Source organism: Erythrolamprus reginae, chromosome 9 (assembly GCF_031021105.1).
Source record: "Erythrolamprus reginae isolate rEryReg1 chromosome 9, rEryReg1.hap1, whole genome shotgun sequence".
Lineage (NCBI taxonomy): Eukaryota > Metazoa > Chordata > Lepidosauria > Squamata > Dipsadidae > Erythrolamprus > Erythrolamprus reginae.
The window spans coordinates 33,100,128-33,127,883 of NC_091958.1; the positions used below are offsets into that span (position 1 = coordinate 33,100,128).

At 45.1% G+C, this 27,756-nt stretch overlaps 1 protein-coding gene across 4 annotated transcripts in view; it reads left to right on the forward strand.

Annotated features, from left to right (window-relative positions):
* The window catches only part of LOC139172078 (WD repeat-containing protein 90-like), an 88,689-nt gene that overhangs the window by 3,010 nt on the left and 57,923 nt on the right, over nt 1-27,756 (forward strand). For 3 of the 4 annotated variants that reach the window (XR_011559833.1, XM_070760806.1, XM_070760807.1), the window contains exons 3-18: nt 2,030-2,206; nt 4,210-4,348; nt 5,137-5,307; nt 6,377-6,500; nt 6,896-6,963; nt 8,176-8,285; nt 9,623-9,850; nt 10,465-10,527; nt 12,263-12,331; nt 17,772-17,882; nt 18,669-18,814; nt 19,737-19,794; nt 23,031-23,149; nt 23,624-23,785; nt 24,788-24,918; nt 27,144-27,260. Coding sequence is in view for 3 of the 4 variants with exons in the window: in XM_070760806.1 (XP_070616907.1) it covers nt 2,030-2,206; nt 4,210-4,348; nt 5,137-5,307; nt 6,377-6,500; nt 6,896-6,963; nt 8,176-8,285; nt 9,623-9,850; nt 10,465-10,527; nt 12,263-12,331; nt 17,772-17,882; nt 18,669-18,814; nt 19,737-19,794; nt 23,031-23,149; nt 23,624-23,785; nt 24,788-24,918; nt 27,144-27,260 (1,993 nt within the window). In the remaining variant the exon portion in view is untranslated. The remainder of the gene's footprint in view (nt 1-2,029; nt 2,207-4,209; nt 4,349-5,136; nt 5,308-6,376; nt 6,501-6,895; nt 6,964-8,175; nt 8,286-9,622; nt 9,851-10,464; nt 10,528-12,262; nt 12,332-17,771; nt 17,883-18,668; nt 18,815-19,736; nt 19,795-23,030; nt 23,150-23,623; nt 23,786-24,787; nt 24,919-27,143; nt 27,261-27,756) is intronic. The other variant, XM_070760808.1, reaches the window with a different exon arrangement.

Here is a 27,756-nt window from a genome sequence, read left to right on the forward strand (position 1 = left end):
TTCAGGAGGCCGTGTCATTCGTCCGCAGGTCCCTCTGAGCAGGCAGGGAGAGCCCGGCTTGTCTGCCCACTTTCCACATTGTCCCACTCCAAAATTTAAACTTTTTCCTCTCCGTTCTCTAGCAAGCCTCTAGATAGATGGATGGATGGATTTTGGCGCCAGATGATACAAGCTATATCCTTTGTCCCTATCGCAGGTGAAAGTTTCCCCAGGACAGGAGAAAGTCTTTGGGGGAGAGGGGAGGGATGGGACAGTGGGATGAGGAGGACAGAATGGGAGACACTCACCTGCAGGCGTGCATGGGGGGAGAGTTTGTGAGGTGTTTGTGAGGCAAAGTTACAGAAGAGCCGGTGGGCTCCGCTCAAGGCAGCCAGGAACAAAGCTATGGCGGCGGCGGCCCGGCTTTGGGGTTTTTGAGGGGAAGCTCAGAGAAGCAGGGAGCCACCGACTCGGCTTAGGGGTGCCAAGGAGGGGCAACTCCGGACCCTGAGCCGGACATCCCCTCAAAGCGCTTCGTCGCCCGCTGGGCAAGAGAGAGGAGAGACAAGTGTGGCCGGCTGGCTTTGGAGGGTCCTGGCGGGCAGCAGTTGCAATTCAACCGGCTCATGGGCAGGAGGGGCGAGGAGGACTCGGAGCAGTTTCTCCTGGATGGAGAAGCTGTGCAGGCTCACTGGGGCTGCCAAGGATCAAGCGGAGGGAGGCGAAGCGGTGGCCAGATTAGGACTCCGGGCTGCAGCTTCAACTGACCGCCGCTTCTTTGGCCGGGAAGACAAAGGGCAGCGTGTGGCTGTCCTCACGGGCTCAGGAGGAGGGGGAGGGGGAGGAAAGGGGGCATTTCGCCCAGCTGCTCCGTCCCCGCTTCGTCGTCTTCCGCCGTCTGGCATATGACCGGCTTCCTAACTCTTTGGCCGAAAGCGGGCGGACAAGCCGGGCTCTCCCTGCCCGCTCGGAGGGACGTGTGGATAAGTGACGCCGCTTCCTGAAATGCAGGCGAGTGAAAGCCGAAGGGGACCCGGACGTCTTTTGCCCGCCCTTAACAGAAGGGGCTGCCTTGGCTTCCCCAGCAAGGAATTGGCCGCGATGCTGTCAAAAGTTTTAAAGAAAAGTTTCAAGGACTTTTAGGATGGATACCATGAATGGATACTGACACCCATTGTTCCAACCGGGAGGAGGAGGGTCTGTCTTCCCACTAGTGTCCTGAGCCCCCTCCTCAAATTCCCCCCACCGCTTTCCAGCTGCTAGAAAGCAAAGGGAAAATCCCAGGCGCTTCAGCCGGCAACAGTCAATATGGGCAGTCCAGAGGCGGGGAATCCCGGCGGGGCGACAAGCAAATGGAAAATCCCGGCGATGGCAGTCAGAAGGCAGGGGAATCCCTGCGGCAGTAAGAGAGCGCATGCGCAGTAAGAGCGCGGGGAGGGGTGCGCAACAGGTAGAGTGCTGTACTGCAGGCCACTGAAGCTGACTTTAGATCTGTAGGTCAGCGGTTCAAATCTCATCACCCGCTCAAGGTTGACTCAGCCTTCCGTCCTTCCGAGGTGGATAAAATGAGGACCGGATTATGGGGGCAGTATGCTGGCTCTGTTAAAAAGTGCTGTTGCTAACATGTTGTAAGCCGCCCTGTGTCTAAGGAGGAGGGCGGCATAAAAATTGAATAAATAAATAAATAAATAAGAGAGCACACACACACACACGGGCTCGGGTTTGTAAGGTGAAAATGATTCTTAAGACGAGGCAAACAATTCTTAAACACCGGGTTCGTATCTTGAAAAGTTCGTCAGTAGAGGCGTTCGTAAGTAGAGGTACCACTGTATAAGGCAAAGGTTCCTCTGCACATAAGTGCTAGCTGTTCCTGACTCTAGGGTGCAGGATATTCATCTCCATTTCTAATCCGAATAGCCAGCGCAGTCTGGAGTAGTCTCCAGAGTGATGTGACCGGCTAGGTTGGCAGAAGCTGAGACAAGCAACGGGAGCTCCTTCTGCTTCCCTGTGCGAAGCCAAATGTTAAAGCCTGCTTGTTCTCTCCATTCAGGACAAGACTTTGAAAGGGACAGTGTATCGCATTAGCGGGGCTGTTCCGGCCAGCAACTACCTCCAGCTTCCCAAAACTGGCACCCAGTCTTTGGGCCTCACTGGTCGCTATATCTACATCCTTTTCAAACCTGCACCAGGCAAATATTTTGTGGTGCATATGGATGTTGCCACTGAGGTGAGTGTTGAGTTTCTTTCTTTCTTTCTCTATTCATTCATTCATTTATTTTGATTTCTATGCCTCCCTTCTCGAGGCGACTCAGGCCGGCGTACAACATTAAATATAACAATGTATACAAAATCTAATAACTATAAAATATGAAAATTTACTAAAACATTTTAAAAGACCCCATGTACACTCACACACATTCATCTAATCCAATCATATCTCGTATCAGCTGGAGACAGTCTTATCATGGCCCCCATGCCTGCCAACAAAGGTAGGTTTTTAAAGCTTTACGAAAGACTAAGTGGGAGTGGGTGGTACGTATCTCTGGAGGGACGTACCTGGCTCCACGATAGTCATGGTACAATAATAACATAAATTAAATTGCTCTTGAAAGCATAGAAACATAGAAGATTGATGGCAGAAAAAAGACCTCATGGTCCATCTAGTCTGCCCTTATACTATTTCCTGTATTTTATCTTAGGATAGATACATGTTTATCCCAGACATGTTTAAATTCAGTTCCTGTGGATTTACCAATCATGTCTGCTGGAAGTTTGTTCCAAGGATCTACTACTCTTTCAGTAAAATAATATTTTCTCATATTGCTTTTGATCTTTTCCCCCAACTAACCTCAGATTGTGTCCCCTTGTTCTTGTGTTCACTTTCCTATTAAAAACACTTCCCTCCTGAACTGCATTGCAGTTGTCTAGTGATACCTTCCTAATAAAATATTTATTGACTATTTCTTACCATTGTTTCTTCCCCAGCTTGCTAAGAAGCTGTCCTAAAGAAGCAAACACTATAGCCACTTGAAACAAAACCACAAATTTTTAAAAAGACTAATAACATTTTTAGGATCCTTCCTCCAGCCCAATAGATGTGGAATGAGAGAATAATGAACACAGATAAGGAGCCTAGACATTTGCCACCTGTCTTTCTAACTTTTTGTTGTTGAGTAGTTCTTGCCTTTTAGGAATTCTGATACAATCTGTTTGGTATTTACAAGTTGTTGATACCAGATTGCAGATTTGTTTTCCTGAACACTACAGCTGTTACTTTTCTTGAGTGTTACTTTTGAATTACTTGCTTTCTAAGACATAATAGAAGTACTGGATTAATTTCTACTCGCCCAAATCAAGAGAATCTGGTAGCACCTTATCAGACTAACAGATTTTATTAATTTAGAACATTTGTACAGCTGCCAATCTTACTAACAAACTCTGGGCAGGTCTCAACCCAAAATTAAAACAACCTATGGTATTTTTTATTATTTTATTTTAAATAATAATAAATTTATTTATTTTGTAAAAAGTAATAAACATTTTAAAATAGTCTTATTTTACTATTATCTGTTAATCTGAGAAAATGCTACTAGATTCCTTATTTTTTCCTGATTCGTTTGTAGACTATATTTTAGTCTCTGCATTTGTGCACTTAAGATGTGATCAGAAGTAGGAAGGGAAAGATTTTTCTGCATTCTCCATCAAAATACAAAGTGTTTTGCTTGGCATCCTGACCTTGTTTTGGGTTTAACTTTAGATACAGAGATAATGTCTTTTTTGGAGTACAAGACACACCTTTTCCCCCCTAAAAGAGGGTGAAAATTTGGATGTGTCTTATACACCGAATGTAGCCCTGCCCAGCCTCTCAAACGGAGGTTTCAGAGGCTGAAAAAAACCTCACAATCAGCTTTTTTCTTATTTTCCTCCCCCAAAACGTAGGTGCATATTATAGTCTGGTTCATCTTATAGTCTGAAAAATGCAGTATGTACAATGCCTAGGTCTGGCAGAAAACAGGATAAGTTATGCCAGTGGAGAACACTCCAAAATTAAAAGCAGCGTAAGAGTGGATTTATTTTCTGGCTAAAATCACACACAATCTATACAGTATAAATAACAATATTCAGCTTTGGTTATCTTTTGTGGACTGTCTTATCAGCTCCAAAATATTTATTGCTCCCAGAATGATAATTCTGTCTCTATAAACCGGCTCTGTTTCTTTTCATTTCTAGGACAGCCAAGTGGTCCGCATTTCATTTTCTAACCTCTTTAAAGAATTCAAGTCCACAGCTACATGGTTGCAGTTCCCATATATTTGTGGGGCAGCCCATGGGTCAGTCTATGAAAGGACAGCCAAGACTTCTAAACGAGGTAAAATGCATTTGATTTTATCCCCAGGACTTGGATCTAACTTTCCTGAGAATTGACTTGATGGTTTAGCATTGTGATTTTTTTCTAACAAGACAATTCAGCTCTGAAGAAGAGAGATTAGCAACAATCAATGATTGCTGTATTTTGGCAATTGAAATGCCTTTGAGTCAGGCTGTTCATTAACTTAATAATTGTTCTTGTACTCTGAATATTTTAATACTGTAGAGTTTGTAGGGGAGGGGAGAATGGATATGCCAGTGCAGCCTATCTTAAGAGCAGACAGGTCGGGAAAGAATGTTTTCAGGAACAGAAGCTAAAAATTGATGTCTGTAGAGATTCTCAGCCATCCAGGTCATGGTTATCCCAACAGTGTCTTTTTAGGAGGCAAGTGGACTTTCTTGTTTTTCTTTTTTGAAGATGTTCCGCTTCTCATCCAAGAAGCTTCTTTATTCCCCACTATCCTGCAACTTAATACCACCCCCTTGACATGCTTGTATGCATATTAACAATATTTATTCCCCACTATCCTGTCAGAGCTGAAGAAGCTTCTTGGATGAGAAGTGAAATGTCTTCAAAAACTAAAAACGGATGCCTTTTCTCGGCTTACCTGATTTGAGACGAGAGCCAAATTAGGAATTTCCTTGTCTGCGTGTCAATACTTCTCCTTCCTTGTCTAAAAGAAATGTTTGGACATCAGAGATGAGGCCACTTGTGTGTGAGGTTGGGGAGTTTGACGAGTGTGTCAAATGTCTGTAGAAATTGAGAACTGGCATGTTTGGGTCCTTCAGATCTGGTGGGCCTCGCCCCGAGCAACGTGCGCTGGACTTGCTTAATCTTGGATCTCCGCCACATTCTTGGCCTCTACCTGAACAGAACCTACAGCCATCTGAAAAGTGTCAAGCTGTGCTCCAATCTGTTGGTGAAAAACCTCTTCACAAGCGATTTGCTCTTTGATCCAGGTGAGAGCTTTTGAAGAGTAGATGCAGGGCTAGCTGTCCTTTTTGACCGTTTGGATATAGGTAGCTATTCAAAGTCACAAAGCCACTGAATCAAGTGACTTAGGACTGTTTTTCATAATTATGACCGTTGCAGCATCCCAGTGAACAAAATTCAGATGTTTGGCAACTGGTTCATATTTAGGATGGTTGCAGTATTCCGGGGTGATGGTGGTGTGGTGGTGTCACATGATTTCCCTTTTGCGACCTTCTGAACCAACAAAGTCAATAGGGAAGCCAGATTCACTTCACAGCTGGATTATTAAGTTAACAACTTCAGTGATACCTTTAAAAATGGTGGCAGGGAAAATTGTCAAATGGGGCAAAAAAAAGGAATCTGTTCCTTCTACTGTAACACCAGTTAAAGGGAAAACAGGCAAAAAAGGCAGGAAAAGATTTTCAGATGTGATTAGAAAAACACAAAGGAAGCTGCCTGTTTCTCCCATGGCCACTTCTATGTGGCATGCTCCAGAGTCAGTTCACATGGCAGCATGGTCATCCTCCAGCCGGAGCTCAAAACCAGGAATGTTGTTTACAGGGAGGTCCTGAGCAATTTATCTGAGGGATGAATTGGAAGTCTATGCTATGCAAATAATGCCTTCATCTATAACAGAAACATAACTTACTATCTGTAACATACAGTTCCTTTTTAAACTTCTTATTCGTTTTCAAGCTTTAAGTGTCAATTTATCAAGCCCCGTCACAAGGTTTCATAGCGAAGCATGGGTATGAGCAAGTTATATATAAATTTCCATTTTCCTACAAGGTACAATGTATTTCCTGGGTACTGTCTCAGGTTTTTTTTTCCTCATGGAAGCATTGGCTTCTCTGGGGGGGGGGGGAATCAAAAAGAGGCAAGTGATACTGCAACTTAATACCATCCCCTTGACATGCTTGTATGCATATTAACAATATTTATATGAAAAGGGGGAGAACTTGCATCGTGATATCAAACAGGCTCTTCAATATTTGTGCATAATTTCAATTAAGAACAATCACATCTCTCTCATCCTTTTTTTATTTTTTCTTCTAGCACTGACTTCTTCTGAGACTCACCAGACCAAGATGGCATTGCATGGTTTCTCTCCCATGCCTCGGGAAATGGCATTTCCTGTACCCAAAGGAGAACTGTGGCACAATCTCTATGATTACATTCAGTAAGCTTGGATAAATTTCTTTTTCTTAGGACTCTAATTGCTTTGCCTTTGTAGTTTTGGGGGACTTTCTGCTTTTCATAATATTGCTCAGCCTGAAAGAGAGAGGTACGAGGGATACTGTATGTTGTGATTTGGAGGTGGGTGGGGATGGCTTTGTCAGAGTAGATGTTCCACAACAAGGGTGTGCCTAATGACAATTCCTGCTTTGAGCCCCCCAAATCCACATATTGTATTATTCTCTGAGCCAAAATGTTTATTGCAGATTGCAGGATCAAATTTGCCCGGTCAAATTTAATTAACCCTTATCCTTACCACCCTGCTGATTGATAGAGGCTGAAATGCTGGACAAAAAAATCTTTCTTATGCAGTATCCTTTTTCTAATCTTTTTCTTCAGGTTCCCTTCTGATGGCTCCAAAATGCCATATGATTCTATTCAGAAAAGCACTTTGAATTCTTATGCTGGTGAGTGAGTAAATTCAGGAGACTGAAAAACAGAAATAATGCACAGAAAGCTTTCTGAATTACCACCCCTCTTACAGAATAAACCAAGAATATGTCAATATATAACTCCATTTATTCATGTATTGAGTTATTAGTCTAATGAATCATTTCATATCTACTTGTACTTATCTTTTCACTGACAAAATAGCAACAGCAATAGACCGCTTCACCATGCTTTACAGCCCTTTAAGCAGTTTACAGAATCAGCCTATTGTCCCCAACAATCTGGGTCCTCATTTTACCCACCTCGGAAGGATGGAAGTCTGAGTCAATCTTGAGCCGATCAGGACTTCAGACAGTCAGCAGAGTTAGCCTGTAATACTGTACTTCAACCACTGCACCACCATGGCTCAATCCCCAACAAATGTTTAAAAGAGATTAGATAACCATTTGTCTGAAGTGGTGTAGGATTTCCTGCCTAAGCCAGTTGGACTAGAAGACCTCCAAGGTCCCTTCCAACTCTGTTATTCTAGTCTAGTCTAATCTAGTTTAGTCTAAATGTCTCTGAAATCCTAGTGCAGTGATTCCCAACCTTGACAACTTTAAGATGGCGGACTTCAAGTCCCAGAATTCTCCAGCCAAGTAATTATGGAAGTTGTAAGTCCATCCATCTCATATAGCTTGAGAAACACTGGCCTAGAGCCTTAGATCGCAGACTGAAAGCAGTTCTACAAGAATGAAATTGATAAGGAGCCATGATCCTAATGGTCCTTTTATTTATTCGAAACATATATATGCCTTCACCACCACCACCACCATCTTATCTAAGTAATTCTGGGCTGCTAAAAAGCTCTACAGAAAAACCAAAATCAAATGCCAACATAAAACCTGGGCAAAACAAGAGTTGAGAAAGATCATCCAAAGATAACTCAGGCACCTCTGAGCAACTCACACACCAGCAGGCTCCAAGTCCCAAGGTCTTTCTTCATTGCTCTCCTTCCATTTGTGAAAGCCAATTTTTTTTTCCTATTACTGGTTCTGTGGGCATGGCTTGGTGGACATGGTGAGGCTTGGTGAGCATGGCAGGGGAAGGATTCTACAAAATCCCCATTCCATTCCACTTTGGACTCAGCCAATGGTGGTATTTGCCAGTTCTTCAAACTATGCAAAATTTCTGCTACCGGTTCTCCAGAACCTGCTGGATTTCACCCCTGTCTCCTTCCATCTTTGCAGCTGGCCCTCCCGAAAATGAGCCAGTGATCCAGGTTCCGAAGGATGTGTCTCTGAGCAGGCCAATTCGGGATCGTGTGTCTCTCATCCAGCAAATCACCAGTCCCAAAGAGGTATGTAAGCTTTGATCTTTCTTAATACCCTGGAGCTGTACAGGTGAACTTACAACCATTTGTTTAGTGACCAAAATGAGAACAGCAGTGAAAAAAAAAAAGGACTTGTGGCCATGGTCAGAATTTGGATCCTTGAAAACTAGTGTGTATTCATGACGGTCCCATGATAGCCCTTTCTGACCTGACAAGCAAAGTTGAGAGGGGAAGACAGATTCACTTAACAGCATGTTGCAGAGATTCACTTGTAAAGATTTGTAAAACAGGGCAAAATTCACTTAACAAGTGTCTCACTTAGCATCATAAATTTCAGGCTCAATTGTGGTCATAAGTCAAGGACTCCCTGCACAGAATCCATTCAGCCATTCCAAATAGCAATATCACTTGGACTTATATACCACTTTATAGTGCTTTGGAGCCCTCTCTAAGCGGTTTACAGAGTCAGCCTATTTGCCTCCAACAATCTGGGTTCTAATTTTACCCATCTCGGAAGGCTGGAAAGCTGAGTCAATCTTGAGCCAGTGGTGATTTTGAACTGCCAAATTATAGTCAGTCAGCAGAAGTAGCCTGCAGTGCTGCACTCTGACCACTGCACTATCCATCCATCCATCCATCCATCATCTATATCTATCTCTTTATCCCTTTACCTATCAATCCATCCACCTGTCTATCTTCTCTCTCCCTCTACACATAAACAGACCCACATCCACATACATAGACACACGTATGTGCACAGCCTCCATATATATAAGCACAAATATCAAAGTATATGTGTTGCGAGTACATGTAATAGATCACTGACAAATGGTTCATCTGACACCACCAGAGCACATCATGCTCTGTACTTTGAGCTCCTAGGATAAAAAAGGTATATAAATCCAAGAAATAATTGCATCATTCTTTTTACTCAAGCTCTGATGGTTCATATCCCTAGCCCATTTCCTGGTCTAGGACAAATTCAGTTTGAGTAAACAGAGCTTAATAGCAATAGCAATAATACTGAGATATACTGCTTCAAAGTGTTTTTACAACCCTCTCTAAGCGGTTTACAGAGTCAGCCTATTGCCCCCAACAATCTGGGTCCCCGTTTTACCAACCTCAGAAGGATGGAAGGCTGAGTCAACCTTGAGCGTGTTGAGATTCAAACTGCCAAATTGCAGGCAGCCATCAGGCAGCAGAAGTAGCCCAGCAGCACTGCACTCTAACCGCTGCGCCACCACTGCTCAAAGCTTAGCTTGCTACTGTCCACTGATGACCCACAGCTCCGTTGCTTCTCCCTGAAGAAAGAATCAGCATACTTGGGGTTCAGCCTGCACTTTTCAAATCTCTTTTTTTAAAAGATGCCTCGCCAGTCTCCTCTTCTTACAAAGCGCATCCCCAAGATTCACCCGTCAAGGTCTGAGCCTGTGTGGCCAGCCTGCATTTTGGACCAGAGTCTGAGAGAAGGGTCACGGGCTAGTGAAGTTTCCCGTTTTCTCCCCTCTTCGATGGACGATGGCAGCATTCATGTTTATGCCCACAAAAAAGGGGACGACACAGTCCGTGCAGTTACTATTGATTCTGATGAGGTAAGCCACAACTCCGAGCCCTTCTTCCTTAAGCTTCTCTGTGGACAAATGTTCCCCTTTAATGCAGACATAAGTTTCAGTTTGGATTGGGAAAAGGGCAGAGAGAAAAATCTCCTAGGAATTCTTGCTATGGGTGACATGGAATCAAAACCCAGGACCCAAAGCAAATAATCAAGGCTCCCTCCAGAATATAGTTGGGAGGAATTCCTGCGGACAAAAGGATGTACTTACATTTCCAGTGGACATTTCAGAAAGGAGGAGAAGTAATAGTCATTTATAAATTACAGAGGATGTGAGCATAAATATTCATAATTAACAAATCTCAGGTAACCTGCCCGTCCTTCTACTGTTACTAACTTTAAGAAAGAACTGTTGTCATAATAAAAGAAGCATATCAGTTGCCACAGTTATTTATTTAGCGTATAGCAATGGTACAGTTAGCCAGGAGACTACAATATGAATTGTTTAATATTTTGAAATAGCTGTTTCGAATGGCAGCTTCTCTGTTTAACATGACTTAATAAAGAACGTTTTTTACCCAAACGAACTTGTAACATTTTTTTTGCCCTTGCCATCTTCTCTGCCCCCGATCTTTAATGTGTCCATTGCTCCAGAACCGATATAAGCCAACAGCAGGACCAAAAATCATCTCTACCAAGAATTCTGTCCCCTGCACAGTAAGAAGCAATTTTATTCTTTTGCAATATATACTTCTGAGGGCTCTCCTTGTTTGGTGGAATGAGACTCGCTCACCTGTGAGATACAGTCATGTAAGGATTAGGGTTAGAGTAAGGATTACGGTTACAGTTACAGAAGGCTACTTCTGTATATCCACTTCTTTTGCTTTTTCCTTCTTACCATCAGTTCCTTTATGAGATCTACCATATTTTTCAGAGTATAAGATGCACCTTTTTCCTCCCTAAAAGAGGCTGAAAATTTGAGTGTGTGTTATACTCCGAATGTAGCTTTTTTCAAAGCTTCTTTTTCAGCTCTAACTAGGTACTAATGATCTTCCCAGCTCTTACCTTGCAGGCTTTTTTATTGTTACTCTCTCTGAAGAATGTTTTTTCAGCCCTAAGTCTTTGTAAGCTTTTTTTTCATTGCTCTACTTGCTCCGAATATGTTTTTTTCTAGTCCTAACAATGTGCTAATGATGTTCCCAGCTCTTACCACCTTGCAATCTCTTTCATTGTTACTCTCTCCGAATAAAGATTTTTTCAAAGCCCTAACCAGGGGATAAAATAATGTGCTGAAGCTGACCAGATTAAGGATGCTAGCCAGATGAATACCTGTAGGCAGATCTTTTTTCCAGATCAGAGTGTTGACCTGTTTAGATCATTTGATTTTTAAACATGCTGGCTAGGGCAGGGGTCCCCAACCCCCATTCCCTGGACTGGCACCGGGCCATGGCATGGCAGTAACTTGGTCACCCAAAGAAGCGAAGCCCCATCCACGGGATGCAGCCAGCATGTGAATACCCCCCCCCTTGCCCCGCACTCCGGTCTGTGGAAAAATCTCTGTCAACGAAACTGATCCCCAAATAGTTGCAGGTCACTGGGCTAGGAAATTCTGGGAGCTGAATTCCATGTATCTTAAAGTTGCCAGGGTTCGGGAAGACTGTATTATATATTGTCCAGAGGTTGTCCATCCCTTCTTTAGTGAAAAAAGCAGAGCCACACTAGAAAGTTAGCCCTAAGTCTTTGTAAGCTTTTTTTCATTGCTCTACTTGCTCTGAATATGTTTCTTTCTAGTCCTAACAATGTGCTAATGATGTTTCCAGCTCTTACCACCTTGCAATCTCTTTCATTGTTACTCTCTCCAAATAAGGATTTTTTCAAAGCCCTAACCAGGGGATAAAATAATGTGCTGAAGCTGACCAGATTAAGGATACTAGCCAGATGAATACCTGTAGGCAGATCTTTTTTCCAGATCAGAGTGTTTACCTGTTTAGATCATTTGATTTTTAAACATGCTGGCTAGGGCAGGGGTCCCCAACCCCCATTCCCTGGACTGGCACCGGGCCATGGCATGCCAGTAACTTGGTCACCCAAACAAGCGAAGCCCCATCCACGGGATGCAGCCGGCATGTGAATACCCCCTCCCCTTGCCCCGCACTCTGGTCTGTGGAAAAATCTCTCTCAACGAAACTGATCCCCAAATAGTTGCAGGTCACTGGGCTAGGAAATTCTGGGAGCTGAATTCCATGTATCTTAAAGTTGCTAGGGTTCGGGAAGACTGTATTATATATTGTGCAGAGGTTGTCCATCCCTTCTTTAGTGAAAAAAGCAGAGCCACACTAGAAATTTATTGTTTGTGTTAATGCATACAAATCCAAATAATAAATAATAAATAAATAAATGTCTTTCACATTTGATGCTTCCTTACTCAATGTAATTCTGGATTGGTTTTCAGAAGCTACTACCAGATCCAATTCTGAAGCTGAAGAAGATTATTGGGTTTGGGGGATCCAGCACCAAATGGGTCAGTATATCCTTATTTAACCGACATATTTCTCTCCAGCAGAAGGAGTGGTTCAGTGGCCTCGAGATGGAGCTCTCGCTTCACAATCAGGAGTCTCTGAATTTGACCCTGGGTAGAGGCAGATATTTCTCTCTCTGGATACACTGAGGATTCATCTCCTGAGCAAAACTCTGCATTGGTGACAGGGAAGGGCATCCAGCCATTAAAATACTTTGCTTGCTCCATTCAGTTGCCCAGACTCCACCCCACAAGGGATGATGGGATTCTTAAAAGATGATGATTTCTCTCCAGCAGGGGAAGAAAAACCATGTGTCCCAGTTTGAGGGCCTTAGATGAAAAAGCAAGATAAAAACACAACATTAGACAAGCAGGAAACGAAGCAAACGGAAACATTATTCTGGGTTGCAAGATCCCTCTAGGTCCGTGATGGCGAACCTGGGGCATGCGTGTCCCAAGGGGCATGCGGAGCCACATGGGAGGGGGGAGGGAAGGGGTGTGGGCATATGCACGTATGTTCGCACACAACCACACACATCCCTTTTGGCACACAACCCCAAAAAGGTTCACCCTCACTGCGGTCCCACTAGAGGTCTTAGAATAGCATATATACAAGAAGCCCTTGTTTGCAAAATTAATACAGTGATCCCCCGAGTTTCGCGACCTCGATCTTTGCGAAACGCTATATCGCGATTTTTCCACCCGATGACGTCACTCCCTTCCTTTCTCATCTTTCTTTCTCTCTCTCTTTCTCTATCTTGCTTCTTCCTCTCTCACACTCTCTTCCTCCCTCTCTCATCTCTTTCTTTCCTTCTCTCTCTTTCTCTACCTCTCCCCCTCTTGCTCTCGAGCGGCGGGTGGCACCCAGGGAAGGTTCCTTCGGCCGCCCACCAGCTGATCTGCTCGGCAGCGCAGTAGCAGCGAGGAGCCGAAGATGGGGTTTCCCCTTTGCGTGGGCAACGGGGAAACCCCATCTTCGGCTCCTCGCTGCTACTGCGCTGCCGAGCAGATCAGCTGGTGGGCGGCCGAAGGAACCTTCCCTGGGTCTTCAACTCCCAGAGTGGCGGACAAGCGGAAAAGCGGCGGACAAGCGGGCGGGCAGGCGGCTCCTCAGCTGCTGGGTCTTCCCAGGTGCGGAAGTAAAAACACCATCTGCGCATGCGCGGCCATGGAAAAAGGGGCGCGCATGCGCAGATGGTGTTTTTACTTCCGCACCGCTACATCGCGAGAAATCGATTATCGCGAGGGGTCTTGGAACGGAACCCTCACGATAATCGGGGGATCACTGTAGTCCGATCCAGGATAAAGCTTACATTATGTTTGCCCAGGTTCGCCTAGTGCACCAGTTGTGGCCCTATTTGGACAGGAAGTCTCTGCATGCCCTCATCACCTCGAGGCTCGACTACTGCAACACACTCTACATGGGGCTGCCTCTGAAGAGTGTTCGGAAACTCCAGATCGTGCAGAATGCGACCCCGAGAGCAATCAGGGGCCTCCCTAGATATGCCCAATTGGTTGCCAATTAATTTCCAGTTACAATTCAAAGTGTTGGTAATGACATATAAAGCCCTACATGGCATCGGACCAGAATACCTATGGGACCGCCTTCTGCCGCACGAATCCCAGCGACCGATTAGGTCCCACAGAGCCGGCCTTCTCCAGGTCCCGTCGACTAAACAATGTCGTCTGTCGGGACCCAGGGAAAGAGCCTTCCCTGTGGCGGCCCTGGCCCTCTGGAATCAACTCCCCTCAGAGATTCGAACTGCCCCCAACCTCCTCACCTTCCGCAAGACTCTGAAAACCCATCTATGTCACCAGGCATGGCAGGGGCCACGGAGTTAGCCGTTCCAGGGGAACGAGGGATCGTTGCTTAATAACGATCCCTTGTTCTGGCTCCGTGAGCCCAATCTTGGGTACTGGTGATGAGTGTAACTCTGGCCCTGGGCTCAGGTTGCTGCTACTCAATGCCAGGTCGGTGGTAAATAAAGCTCTCCTCATCCGGGATTTGATCCTGGATGAGGAGGCCGACCTGGCATGTATTACTGAAACCTGGCTGGGCCCAGAGGGAGGTGTTCCTCTCTCTGAAATTTGCCCAGCCGGGTTTCAGATATGGCATCAACCTCGACCCCAGGGAAGGGGGGGAGGAGTGGCTATTATAGCCAGGGAGAGTTTTTGCCTACGTAGACTCATTGCTCCGGAAATTGCGAGTTGCGAGTCTCTCTTGATGAAGTTGGACTTAGGGGTTCAGGTGGGCTTATTTCTCACGTACCTGCCTCCCAGCTGCGTGTCAAAAGCCCTGCCTGTGCTACTCGAGGAGGTAGCCGGGTTGGCGGTGGAGTTCCCCGGACTTATTGTCCTGGGGGACTTCAACCTGCCGTCACTCGGCGAAACCTCTGGGTTGGCACAGGAGTTCATGGCCACCATGACAGCCATGGACCTGACTCAAGTAGTACAGGGTCCGACTCACGAGGGAGGGCACGCACCTGACATGGTATTCCTCTCTGAGCAATTGAGTAATGGTCTGAGACTAAGGGGCTTAGAAACATTGCCTTTGTCATGGTCAGACCATTTTCTACTACGGCTTGACTTCCTGGCGCCAATCCTTCCCCGCAGGGAGGCGGAACCAATTAAGATGTTCCGCCCCAGACGCCTGATGGACCCAGAGGGCTTTCAGACGGCGCTTGGGGTTATTCCAGAGGCACTCGTCCACAGTTCGGCGGAGTCTCTTGCGGAGGCCTGGAACAAGGCTGCAGCGGAGGCTCTTGACCGGATTGCGCCATTGCGACCTCTCCGTGGCGCTAGACCCCGTAGAGCTCCATGGTTCAACGAGGAGCTCCGGGAGTTGAAACGGCAGAAGAGACGTCTAGAGAAGCGATGGAGGAAGAGTAGGTCTGAATCTGATCGAACACTTGTAAGAGCTTTTATTAAGACTTACAAAGTGGCGCTCAAGGCGGCAAGATGCGTGTACCATGCCGCCTTGATTGCATCAGCGGAATCCCGCCCAGCCACTCTGTTTAGGGTGACCCGCTCCCTTCTTAACCAGGGGAGAATCGGGGAGCCCTTACAGAGCAGTGCCGAGGATTTTAATACGTTTTTCGCTGATAAAATCGCTCAGATCCGGGCCGATCTCGACTCCAATTGGAAAACAGAGTCGACTGACAATGAGTCAGTTGAGGTGACTGGGGCACGTACTTGTCCACCTGTCTGGGAAGAGTTTGATCTGGTGACACCTGATAAAGTGGACAAGGCCATTGGAGCTGTGAGTTCCGCCACCTGTTTACTGGATCCGTGTCCCTCCTGGTTGGTCTCAGCCAGCAGGGAGTGAAACGGAGCTGGGTCCAGGAGATTACCAACGCTTCCTTGGGGAGGGGAGTTTTTCCAACACTCTATAAAGAGGCGCTCGTGCGCCCCCTCCTCAAGAAGCCTACCCTGGACCCAGCCGTACTCAATAACTATCGTCCAGTCTCCAACCTTCCCTTTATGGGGAAGGTTGTTGAGAAGGTGGTGGCACTCCAGCTCCAACGGTCCTTGGAAGAAGCCGATTATCTAGGTCCCCAGCAGTCGGGTTTCAGGCCCGGTTACAGCACGGAAACTGCTTTGGTCGCGTTGATGGATGATCCCTGGCGGGCCCGGGACAGGGGTTTATCCTCTGTCCTGGTGCTCCTTGACCTCTCAGCGGCTTTCGATACCATCGACCATGGTATCCTTCTGCACCGTCTGGAGGGGTTGGGGGTGGGAGGCACTGTTCTTCAGTGGTTCTCCTCCTACCACTCCGGTCGGTCGGTCGGTGTTAGTGGGGGGTCAGAGGTCGACTCCGAGGTCTCTCCCTCGTGGGGTGCCTCAGGGGTCGGTCCTCTCCCCCCTGCTATTTAATATCTACAGGAAACCGCTGGGTGAGATCATCCAAGGGCATGGGGTGAGGTATCATCAGTATGGTGATGATACCCAGCTTTACATCTCCACCCCATGTCCGGTCAACGAAGCAGTGGAAGTGATGTGCCGGTGTCTGGAGGCTGTTGGCCTGGATGGGTGTCAACAGACTCAAACTCAACCCGGATAAGACGGAGTGGCTGTGGGTTTTGCCTCCCAAGGACAATTCCATCTGTCCGTCCATCACCCTGGGGGGGGGGAATTATTGACCCCCTCGGAGAGGGTTCGCAACTTGGGCGTCCTCCTCGATCCACAGCTCACATTAGAGAACCATCTTTCAGCTATAGCAAGGAGGGTGTTTGCCCAGGTTCGGCTGGTGCACCAGTTGCGGCCCTATCTGGACTGGGACTCATTGCTCACAGTCACTCATGCCCTTATCACCTCGAGGTTCGACTACTGTAATGCTCTCTACATGGGGCTACCTTTGAAAAGTGTTCAGAAACTTCAGATCGTGAAGAATGCAGCTGCGAGAGCAGTCATGGGCTTACCTAGGTATGCCCATGTTTCACCATCACTCCGCAGCCTGCATTGGCTGCCAATCAATTTCCGGTCACAATTCAAAGTGTTGGTTATGACCTTTAAAGCCCTTCATGGCACTGGACCAGAATATCTCCGAGACCGCCTTCTGCCGCACGAATCCCAGCGACCGATTAGGTCCAACAGAGTGGGCCTTCTCCGGGTCCCGTCAACTAAACAATGTTGGTTGGCGGGCCCCAGGGGAAGAGCCTTCTCTGTGGCGGCCCCGACTCTCTGGAACCAACTCTCCCCAGAGATTAGAACTGCCCCTACTCTCCCCGCCTTCCGTAAACTCCTTAAAACCCACCTTTGTCGTCAGGCATGGGGGAACTGAAACACCTCCCCCGGGCATGTCTAATTTATGTATGGTATGTTTGTGTGTGTGTATGTTAGTAAATGGGGTTCTTTTTAAATATTTTTAAATATTTTAAATTTATTTGGATTTGTCATGATTTGTTGTATTTTGCTGTGAGCCGCCCCGAGTCTGCGGAGAGGGGCGGCATACAAATCTAAATAATAAATAAATAAATAAATAAATAAATTGACTTACCCCTTGGCTAGTAAGATTTATGTATAGTTATGAGTGAGTAGTATTGTCTGTTTTTTAATGATAGGAGTTTTTAGCCATGATAGAAGTTTTTAGCCATAGTTTTAAATTATTGGATTTGTTGTATATTGTTTATTGTTGCTGTGAGCCTCCCCAAGTCTTCGGAGAGGGGTGGCATACAAATCTAATAAATAATAATAATAATAATAATAATTATTATTATTATTATTATTATTATGCCTCAAATTAAACCAAACCTAGTTTGTATGATATAGTCTGGTAACATATGCAATCTTGTTCACTTTGTATTTACTCAAAATGACAAATTAGAGATTGAGGGCACTTGTGTGCCATTTGGGAGACTCAATAGCCCCAGGGCCTCAGAAGGGCCACCTCTGTTGTGAAGGTTGTGACATTTCCTCCTCCTTCTTTTTTTTTTTTTAAACCCAGGCATTGTGGGCTTCCAGCAGTGCTGTAGTGGTGTACCCTTGCCATGCACTGATTGTAGCCATAGCAATTGATTCTGGCAAACAGAAGTTTTTTGCAGGCCACACTGACAAGGTATTTCCTTTTCCTTTTGTCTTACATTTTAACATGAAAGTCATTCCAAATATAGACTTGTCTCTTAACAATTAAAGGATGCATGCTGGAAAATGTCTAGACATGTGTTTCTTAAAATAGAAAACTTTTAATATTTGTAGATTTCAACTCCCAGAATCCCCCAGCCAGCACTGGGAATTCATATTGCTGGTTTTCGGAGTATAAGACACACCTTAGTTTTGGAGGAGGGAAATTGGGGGAGGGGGGAAATCTACCTACCAGGTATTCATCTGGCTAGCATCCTTAGTCTGGTCAGCTTTAGCACATAATTTTATCCCCCAGTTATGGCTGAACAAACCTTTTTCGGAGGGAATAGCAATGAAAACAATCCTGCAGAGACTTAGGGCTGGAAAAAATTTTGGGAGTAGCAATGAAAAAATCCTGCAAGCCGGGGAGATTGTTAGCAGCTTGTTAGGGCTGGGAAATAATGCTTTGAAAAAGCTACATTTGGAATATAAGACACACCCAAATTTTCAGCCTCTTTTAGTGTGTGGGGAGAGGAAGGTGCGTCTTATACTCTGAAAAATACGGTAGTTGCCTGATTTTTCTATCAATTTTCACACATTTGTCTTGATTTTCAGAATCAAACATTTGCATCTTCAGGTATTTTTATTGCCATTCTTTTGTTCTTGCCCTGCATCCCTGAATCCTTTTGATTCGGGTAATACTCTCAAGAGTATGGCCCAACTTCTCCATGCTGCTGGAAACCCTTTGCACAAACAGTGGCTTGATTTTTCATTTTTGTAGGTGGCGGCATTGGCGTTCAACAACAAAAGCACTTTGCTGGCATCCGCACAGATGGGAGAAATGAGCGTGGTGCGTCTCTGGGATTTCCCAAGCGGGAAGTGCCTTTGTGTGTTTAAAACTGGGATCCATTTCATCTCGTGCCTCAGGTAAGTGCCAGACCCCTTGGAAGACGGGTGGGGGGAATGTAAGCTGGAGGGGCTCAAGATCTCCCCCATCGTTGTGTTAAGAGGACTAAGGATACCAAGCGTGGCTTTTCTATCATAGAACAGCCCTCTAATAGATATCAGTTTTATCTGTGTGATGGTCCTTTGGAAGTGTTTGAAAACCAAATTCTTTGAGAATGAACATTTGCCATTTTTACACTGTTTTTTAAATATATGTTGTCTGTGGAGGTTCTTATTCATCCAGATCATGATTGTCCCAAAGGTGCTTTTATTTTGCCATGTTTCCCTAAAAATATTCCCTAAAAATATTATCTTATATTTTTTTAAACTCTTGAAATAAGTGTTTCACCTTATTGCCATGCACTCAAAAGACCATTTGGCTTATTGTCAAGGGAGGTCTTATTTGGGGGGAAACAGGGTAAAAGCAACTGGACTTTCTGATTTCTTATCTGTTATTAGCTGTCATATTACTCTCTTGTCTATTGTATTTTGTTGCCTTTATTTATTGGAAGACATTTTATTCTGTTTTAGTAGGTTGCTTAAAGCCACTGAAATCTTGAAGGCCTGGCTGCATACATAGTCAGTAAAACAAACAATGAGTGAATGAATAAATGAATGAAATAATGAGTCGTTGAATGAATCAATGAATGAATGAGTGAATGACTTCTAGGTTTGGTAATGAAGAATTAATTTAATGGTCTGCATTAAGTTTCTGTGGAACAGTTCATGAAACTTTCGACAGACCAAATTCTCTGCCTGTCTACATTTCCGTTGTCTATCCTGATAGATGGTGGCTTCTCCAATTCGTAAGCTGTAACAGCCATCAGTAGTGTGTAGGTTATTTTTATTTAACTACAAATGATGGACTTTACCTGCCATCTCCCCCCTCATCCCCCCCTCTCAGTTTTTCATACAGCGGAAATGTTCTTTGTGGCACCGGGAAGGACAAACGCGGGAAGACGGTGAGTAAATTGGCATTTTATTTGTAGAACATATGAAGGTATTGAGGATTTTCCTCATTTTACTGTCTTCTTTTAAAATGTTACCTCAGGGGTCTCCATGGGACATTGATAGCTCCCAGGATCTCCCAGGTATCTCTAGACTTTCCCAGTTCCCAAACAAAATTGGTGATGGTTGAGGATTTGGAAAACACTGCTGAGTGACGAGAAAGATTCTCTCTGCCAAAGCTGTTGAGAATTCATAGTTAACTGGTTTGTGAATTTATTTAACTGTCAGTGTCATCTAAAGTCAAGGCAGATGCACAACTGGTTCTGGAGTGGATGCAGGGAGTCCTGGTAATGTATTCTTCATCCCATCTACTTATTCCCAGAGAGCAAAATGCTAGATTTCTCGTGGTTGAAGATCTCTTCCCAGGCAGAACCTTGATTCCAGTAGGATTTTAAAAAAATATTAAGAGTTGGTTTTCTTTTGGTATATGCTCTGGACCAGGAGTCCCCAAATATGGCAACTTTAAGACTTGTGCTATGCTAGCTGGAGAAATCTGGGAATTGAAATCCACAAGTCTTAAAGCTGTCAAGTTTGAAGACCTCAGTTCTGGACAGTGGCGGAGCTGTCCAAGTGCTGATATCTTGATACCATCCTTTCATACTGACCTACTTGCTTACTTACTTATGGGGTGGCTTACAACATATAAAAGGAAACAGTGAAATACAATAGCTAAATCCAATTAAATTAGGAGCTGGCTTTTTCAGCAGGCCTGTATGTTTTTTATATTATTGTTATTATTGATTTTTATTATTAGATTTTAACTGTTTTTATTGTTGTTATTTTATTGTTAGCCGTTCAGAATCCTTTTGGAGTGAATGGCATATAAATACAATTAATTAATTAATTAATTAATTAAAACTAGATAAACTAATTTAAAACCCCAAATTTTATTAAAAAATCATATCCATTCAAACAACAATCACACATAACATTCATCGGCCAGGGGGCTAAGATCTAATCGCCCATAGATAGAGTTGCTCCAAGATACGTTTTTCTTTTTTTAAATTAGTGTTACCTTGTTTTAAATTGAAGAGAACATTTATAGCTCAGGGTTAAATTGCAGGATCCTTGATGGTCTCTGAACTTTCTTGGTCTCATTACCAGGCTAATGTACTGATGATATTATTTCATCTGAATATAGCTTTCCAGAACGAAGAGAACCATAGGACTCCTATCCCCATCAGAATATTCTAAAATGGCACTACTTTGCAGCTAATTCATTTCTGGTTTTTTCATATCCCAGTGTTCCTTTCATTTTTAGAGTTTAGAGCAGCATTCAAAATATCATTCTCATGTTTCCCCCCAAATAAGACCCTCCTGCCTTATTTATTTATTTTTTGCCATCAAAAAAGGCACCAGGTCTTATTTCGGAGGGATGTTATCCACTGACTCACTTCACTTGCGTGTGTCGTCCCTGGTCTCCTTTTCATAGTCAGACGCCTTCAGGAACTTTTTCTGCAGGCCAGCAAGGATTTTCTGAAGGCCTCTGCAGCGGATAACAGAGCTCTGGATTGATTTGGAGCTCTGTTATTGGCTGCAAAGACCTTTAGAAGCCTTGCCGGCTGCAGAAGAAATGGGCTGGCAAGGCAGGTGTTGGGGTGCGCGAGGCCCGGCTGCAACTGTCCAAAGGTAAGTAGTAGGGCAGCTCCACCCCCCATTCCCATCATAGCTTAATTTTTACCCTTGCACCCTGGGTTGGGAGGAGTCTTAATTAGGGCTTATTTTTTGCAGTGGGGTAGGGCTTATATTGGGCGCAAGCTAGGAGTTACTTTCAGGGTAGGTTGTATTTTTTGGGGAAACACAGTAGGTAATTGTGCAAATTTGTGTTACTTTGAATTTGCCTGTGAAGATCCTGAATCTTCTCTCCATTGACAAACCAGAAAGAACCCAAGTACAGTGGTACCTCAAGATACGAACCCCTCGTCTTATGAACAACTCGTGATACGAACCCGGGGTTCAGAAAAAATTTGCCTCTTCTTACGAACTTTTTTCGAGTTACGAACCGGCGTTCGGAGACTGCAGGGAAGCCGCGCGGCTGTTTTAAAAGATGACAACCGGGCGGCGGGGCTTCCCAGCAGCCACCCGAACGCCGGTTCGTAACTCGAAAAAAGTTCGTAAGAAGAGGCAAAATTTTTCTGAACCCCGGGTTCGGTTCGGGAGGTTGCTGGGAAGCCCCCCAGCCCGGCTGTCACCTTTTAAAACAGCCGCGCGGCTTCCCAGCAGTCGCCAAACGCCGAACGCGGAAGTTCGGGTTTGGCGTTCGGCTTCGGGAAGCTGCTGGGAAGCCGCACGGCTTTTTTAAAAGGTGGCAGCCGGCCTGGGGGGCTTCCCAGCAACCTCCCGAACCCCGAACTTTTGCCGAACTTCCGGGTTCGGGGTTCGGGAGGTTGCTGGGAAGCCCCCCAGGCCGGCTTTTAAAACAGCCGCGCGGCTTCCCAGCAGTCGCCGAACGCCGAACGCGGAAGTTCAGGTTTGGCGTTCGGCTTCGGGAAGCTGCTGGGAAGCCGCGCGGCTGTTTTAAAAGGTGACAGCCGGCCTGGGGGGCTTCCCAGCAACCTCCCAAACCCCGAACTTTTGCCGAACTTCCGGGTTCGGGAGGTTGCTGGGAAGCCCCCCAGGCCGGCTGTCACCTTTTTAAATAGCCGCGCGGCTTCCCAGCAGTCGCCGAACACCGTTTTTTTGCGGGGGGTTTTTTGGGTTGCACGGATTAATTGACTTTACATTGTTTCCTATGGGAAACAATGTTTCGTCTTACGAACCTTTCGTCTTACGAACCTCCCCCTGGAACCAATTAGGTTCGTAAGACAAGGTATGACTGTATTGGCTTGTCACCACAGCCAGGCATTTACCCTTTCTTAGACGGACAACTGCAGTCCTTATGGGGAACAGCTGCCCAGAGCATACTTGGGAGATCTCATCCCCTACTTATTCAGGGAAGTTCCAAGGAACTGGTTTACTCAGTGGTCCCTTGGTCTTTGCCACAGTTGCTAGCCTTTTGCTGAAATATCTTCAGTCCACCCTTCCTTCCTTAAAAGTTCTCAGCTCAGATATTCCTTCAAAGCCATTCGTTCTGAGCTTGGTTAAGAAAGAATGAATTTGGGAGTTGTAGAAAGACTTTAGTGCTATACAGTATTTGATCAGGCTTCTCCAGTTAAGGAAATATCACTAGCTGTTGTTATCCTCTTGGCAGGTGGTGGTGGTGTGGAACACTATGCAGGTGAATCGTGGAGGAGAGGTGGTCATGCTGGCGAAAGCTCACACAGATGTGGACATTCGAGCCTTCAAGATTGCCTTTTTTGATGATACCAGGTAAAGATCCGCTTGTTTTTCTTGAGGCTTACTGCCATCCTTGGCAAGTAGAGCTTTCAAAAGAGTCTTCGAATCATCTCCTCAGGAAACCAAGTTGGTTAGATACAGGAGTTACAGGCAACAGAAGCCAGTCTGTTATTTACTCTCTGAGCATTTTCTTATGCACGGTATTGTATCATAGCTGGTAGAACTATTGAAGGAGTCTTTCATCGGAAACTGATCAGCATCAAGATGCTTGGTCCAGAACAGGGAGCAAACCAGAGTGACTCAAGAGGAAAGGGAGGGAAAGTTGTATATCACAACTACTATGCTTATGTGGATTCAGATTGACATCCAAGCTGAAAAGCTTTGCTAGATCAAGTTCCCTCCCTCCCTCCCATTCTTTCTTTTCCTTCCTCCCTCCCTCCCTCCCTCCCTCCCTCCCGACACGAAGGAATCCTTTCTTATCCTCTACCCTGATTTCTCTCACTACAGGATGGTATCATGTGGCCGGGACAATGTGAGGCTGTGGCGGATCCAAAGTGGGGCTTTACGCTCCTGCCCTGTGAATCTGGGTGAATATCGTTCTCTTGAGTTCACAGACCTGGCTTTTGAGGTCGGCCACTCCACCCAGCGTGAGCCTGAGGACCGGACGCTGTAAGAAACTGTTTTCCTTTCTTCTTTTCAAAGCGTTAGACAAAGACAGATGTTTTAAGGCAGCTTCTGGCTGTCTTTCTTTAGAAAGCAGATCAACAGGGCTGTGATCCTGATATCTTGGCAAGCACATTAAGATTCATTCCTGCCTTTGCTGTAGGCTGTTTTGCACTTTGATTGACATCTTGATTTATGCTGAAAGTAATTCATTTTGGTTGATGGGTGATTCAGCTAATATTTCACTAATGGATTGTTTCACCCCTCAATTTAACTGTTCGGTTGTACATACAGCTTCCATATAAAAAATTCTGGTACTGAAGAGATAAGTGCCAGAATAACAAAAGGGTATGTCTAGTTTGATGAAAAGAAGGACTGGGTGTATGTGTGACACAATAGCAATGTTCCAATATGTCAGGTTGCCACGAAGGAGTCAGGCTATTCTCCAAAGCACCTTAGCGTAGAACAAGAAGCAGTGGATGGAAACTCATCAAGGAGAGAAGCAACCAAGAACTAAGGAGAAATTTCCTGACAGTGAGAACAATTAATCAGTGGAACAACTTGCCTCCAGAAGTTGGATAGCCATTTGTCTGAGATGCTATAGTGTTTCCTGCCTAAACAGGGGGTTGGGCCAGAAGACCTCCATGGTCCCTTCCAACTCTGTTATTTTATTCTATTCTGTTCTATTCCAAAAGTAAAGTTAGTTTTACACTTAACTGTTTCAGTAAGAATAATTGTTTCAGCAAGGAAATCTGCACATTTTTTTTCCCTTTTTCCTCCCCCTGCCTATTTTAGCAAGGAAGTATAGGATCTTGCTCCATAACCTAGTTCCATAGGGGTCTTGACCCTAGTTAATAATGACACTAGCTAATAATGCAAGGTATTTACGGAAAAAATCTTTTTTCACTGCTGTTATCAGAGTGACTTACTCGTGACACAATAGCCATCAGCCACAAGAGAGAACTGATTTAAGAATTAAAGCAATCCCTCCCTCCCTTCCTTGCCTAGGTTTGTTTGCAGCAGAAGTGGGCACGTTTTAGAAATTGACTACAAGAATGTCGCTGTCAAAAATGTCCGTCGCCTTCTGCCCTTGGAGACGGGACCCAATCCTCAGCGGGAGAAGCAAGCTTTTAATTCAGGTATGAGCTCGTGCTCATGGGAACTTTCCAGGCGCTCAGTTATCACAGCCATTTCTAACTTAACCCTTTTCTAACCCTAACCCTTCAGAGATTGTGGAGCTTCATCACTGGAAGCTTTCAAGAAGAGACTGGACTGCCCTCTGTCAGAAATGGTGCAGGGTCTCCTGCTTGGGCAGAGGGTTGGACTAGATAACATATAAGGTCCCTTCCAAGTCTGTTAATTTGTATCCGAATCTGTATCTAACTTTGGGAGGCCAGTGAAGATGTTAGACTTATACTCTCATTAAGTCTCTGCCATCTTAATTTACATTTTTTAACGGGCTCTAAGGGTACTTTTCCAAACAAAGCACAATCTTCAGATGCAGCTTTTTAAATGTTGGCCTTCTGTAAAGAACAACAACAAAAAAATGAGTAATTTGATTTAGAAGAGCCCAGAAGAACTTCTAAAAATATCTATCTCCAGAGGATAAACAATTTTTGAAGAACAAACTTACACTCAAAGCTGACATTTTCCTTTGCCGAATATTAGCTAACAGATGTAGTCCTCAACTTACAGTCACAATTGAGCTCAGAATTTCTGTTGCTAAGTGAAACAGTTATTAAGTGAGTTTTGCTCCATTTTGCAATCATGAACCACAGTGGTGCAGTGGTTAGAATGCAGTACTGCTGGGCTACTTCTGCTGCCTGCCGGGTGCCAGCAGTCTGACAGATCGAATCTCACCAGGCTCCAGGTTGACTCAGCCTTCCATCCTTCCGAGGTGAGTAAAATGAGGATCCAGATTGTTGGGGGCAAGAGGCTGACTCTGTAAAATGCTTAGTGGGGGCTGTATAGCACTGTGAAGTAGTAGTATAATAGTGCTCTTGCCATTTATTGCTAAGGTGGTAAGAGAATCGCTGCAGTTGGAAAGTTAGTATCACGGTTATTACGTAAATCTGACTTCCCCATTGACTTGTCAGAAAGTCCCCAGGACACGGCAACCATAAATGCGAGCCAGTTGCCAAGAGTCTGAATTTTGACCAGGTGACCATGGGTCTTTTGCAAAAGTCATAGGCGTGAAAACCAGTCATAGGTCACTTTTTTCACTGCTGTCGTAAATTTGAATGGTCACTAAACTAATGGTCATAAATCAATGACTATCTGCATTTTTTAGAATAGAATAGAGTAGAATAGAATTCCAAGTATGATTGGACACCCAATTAATTTGTCTTCAGTGCATAAGCCCTCAGTGTACATAAAAGCTATAAGTCAGTGAGGGCAAACCCTTTTTTCTTCACGTGCTTAAAGAGCCTATACGTGCATTGTCATGCTTGCACGAGTGCCCACACCCATAATTCAATGCCTGGGAAGGGCGGAAACAGCTTCCCCTGTCCCCCAGAGGCCCTCTGGTGGGCCCAGTAGGCTCGTGTTTCACCCTTCCTAGGCTCTAAGGCAGAGGTCCCCAAACATGGACACTTGAAGACTTGTGGATTTCAACTCACAGAATTCTCCAGCCATTCTGGGAGTAGAAATCCACAAGTCTTCAAGTGGCCAAGTTTGGGGACCCCTGCTCTAAGGGCTTCTCTGGAGCCTGGGGAGGGTAAAGACGCCCTCCCCATCCTTCCCAGAGGCTCTCTGGAAGCCGAAAACACCCCTCTCAGAGCCTCTGTACAAGCCAAAAGTCAGCTGGCTGTCACACACATGCACATTGGAGCTGAACTAGGGCAACGGCTCGCGTGCCAGCAGATATGCTCCACATGCCACCTGTGGCACCCGTGCCATAGGTTCATCATCACTGCTATAAGCGATCCTGATCATAGTCATGAAGCAAAACCAAGTAATATCATCAGACCACTCGTGCTCAAGGATGTCATGTTGGAGATACAGAATTTACAACCTTGGCAATGCTATAAATTGGAGGGATCCCCAAAAATAAATCCTATTTTAAACCGTGCTGCATTTTCCTAGTCTCAAATGGCTTCTTAAGTTGGGCAGAAACGTCACCAGTTCTTGGGTCAAAAAGAGAACAGTTGTATCTGGCTGAACCCTGAAGTCTCTTCTTACAGATTTATTGAAGAGAAGGGATTTTGTTTGGGGTAGCTGTAGAATGTTATCTTAAAGGGTCTTAACTAAAAAAGGCTACAGATATCAAGGCTCAATTAGAGATGGGGGAAAGGATTTAAGCACTTAGAGCTCTTGTGTCTTAGAAAATCCTGGAATTTTGGTTTTTTTCCCTCCTCCTCTCCAGGCCCTGGGATATCCCTAAATAGCATCTGCCTCTCTTCAAGTTTTTGTGCCACTGCCTCGGATGATGGCTACCTGCGACTGTGGCCGTTGGACTTCTCAGAAGTCTTTCTGGAGGCAGGTGCGTAGAGCTTAAAGATCACAAGCTAGGTAGGTCTTCCGTTCAGGAGATCAACTGGAGAAGCCGTTGGACAGACAAGAAATGACACTGGAGGACATAAGCTTGCTCCTTTGAGAGTGTCTCAAAAGTTGCTTTTTTCAGGAGGCAACTGGACTTTCTGGTTTTTCTTTTTGAAGATGTTTCGCTTCTCATCCAAGAAGCTTCTTCAGCTCTGGCTGGATGGTGGGGAATGGACGGATTTATATTCCTTGCAGACAGCTGGTCATTTGCATGCTTTTGGAGGGTTGTTGAGGCCACTTCGGGGTTTATCTGTGTCCTCAGGGTCACCGGAGTAGTCCTCCTGGCTCCTGTAGTCTGAATTTTTTCCCTGTGGAAATCCATTGCTAACTTCCACATTATTCTAAGGACGTTCGTCCCAAATTGTATAGCTAAAAGGTCTGTAGAGATTCTTAGTCATCCAGGTCGTGGTTGTCCCAAAGGTGCTTTTTTCAAGAGG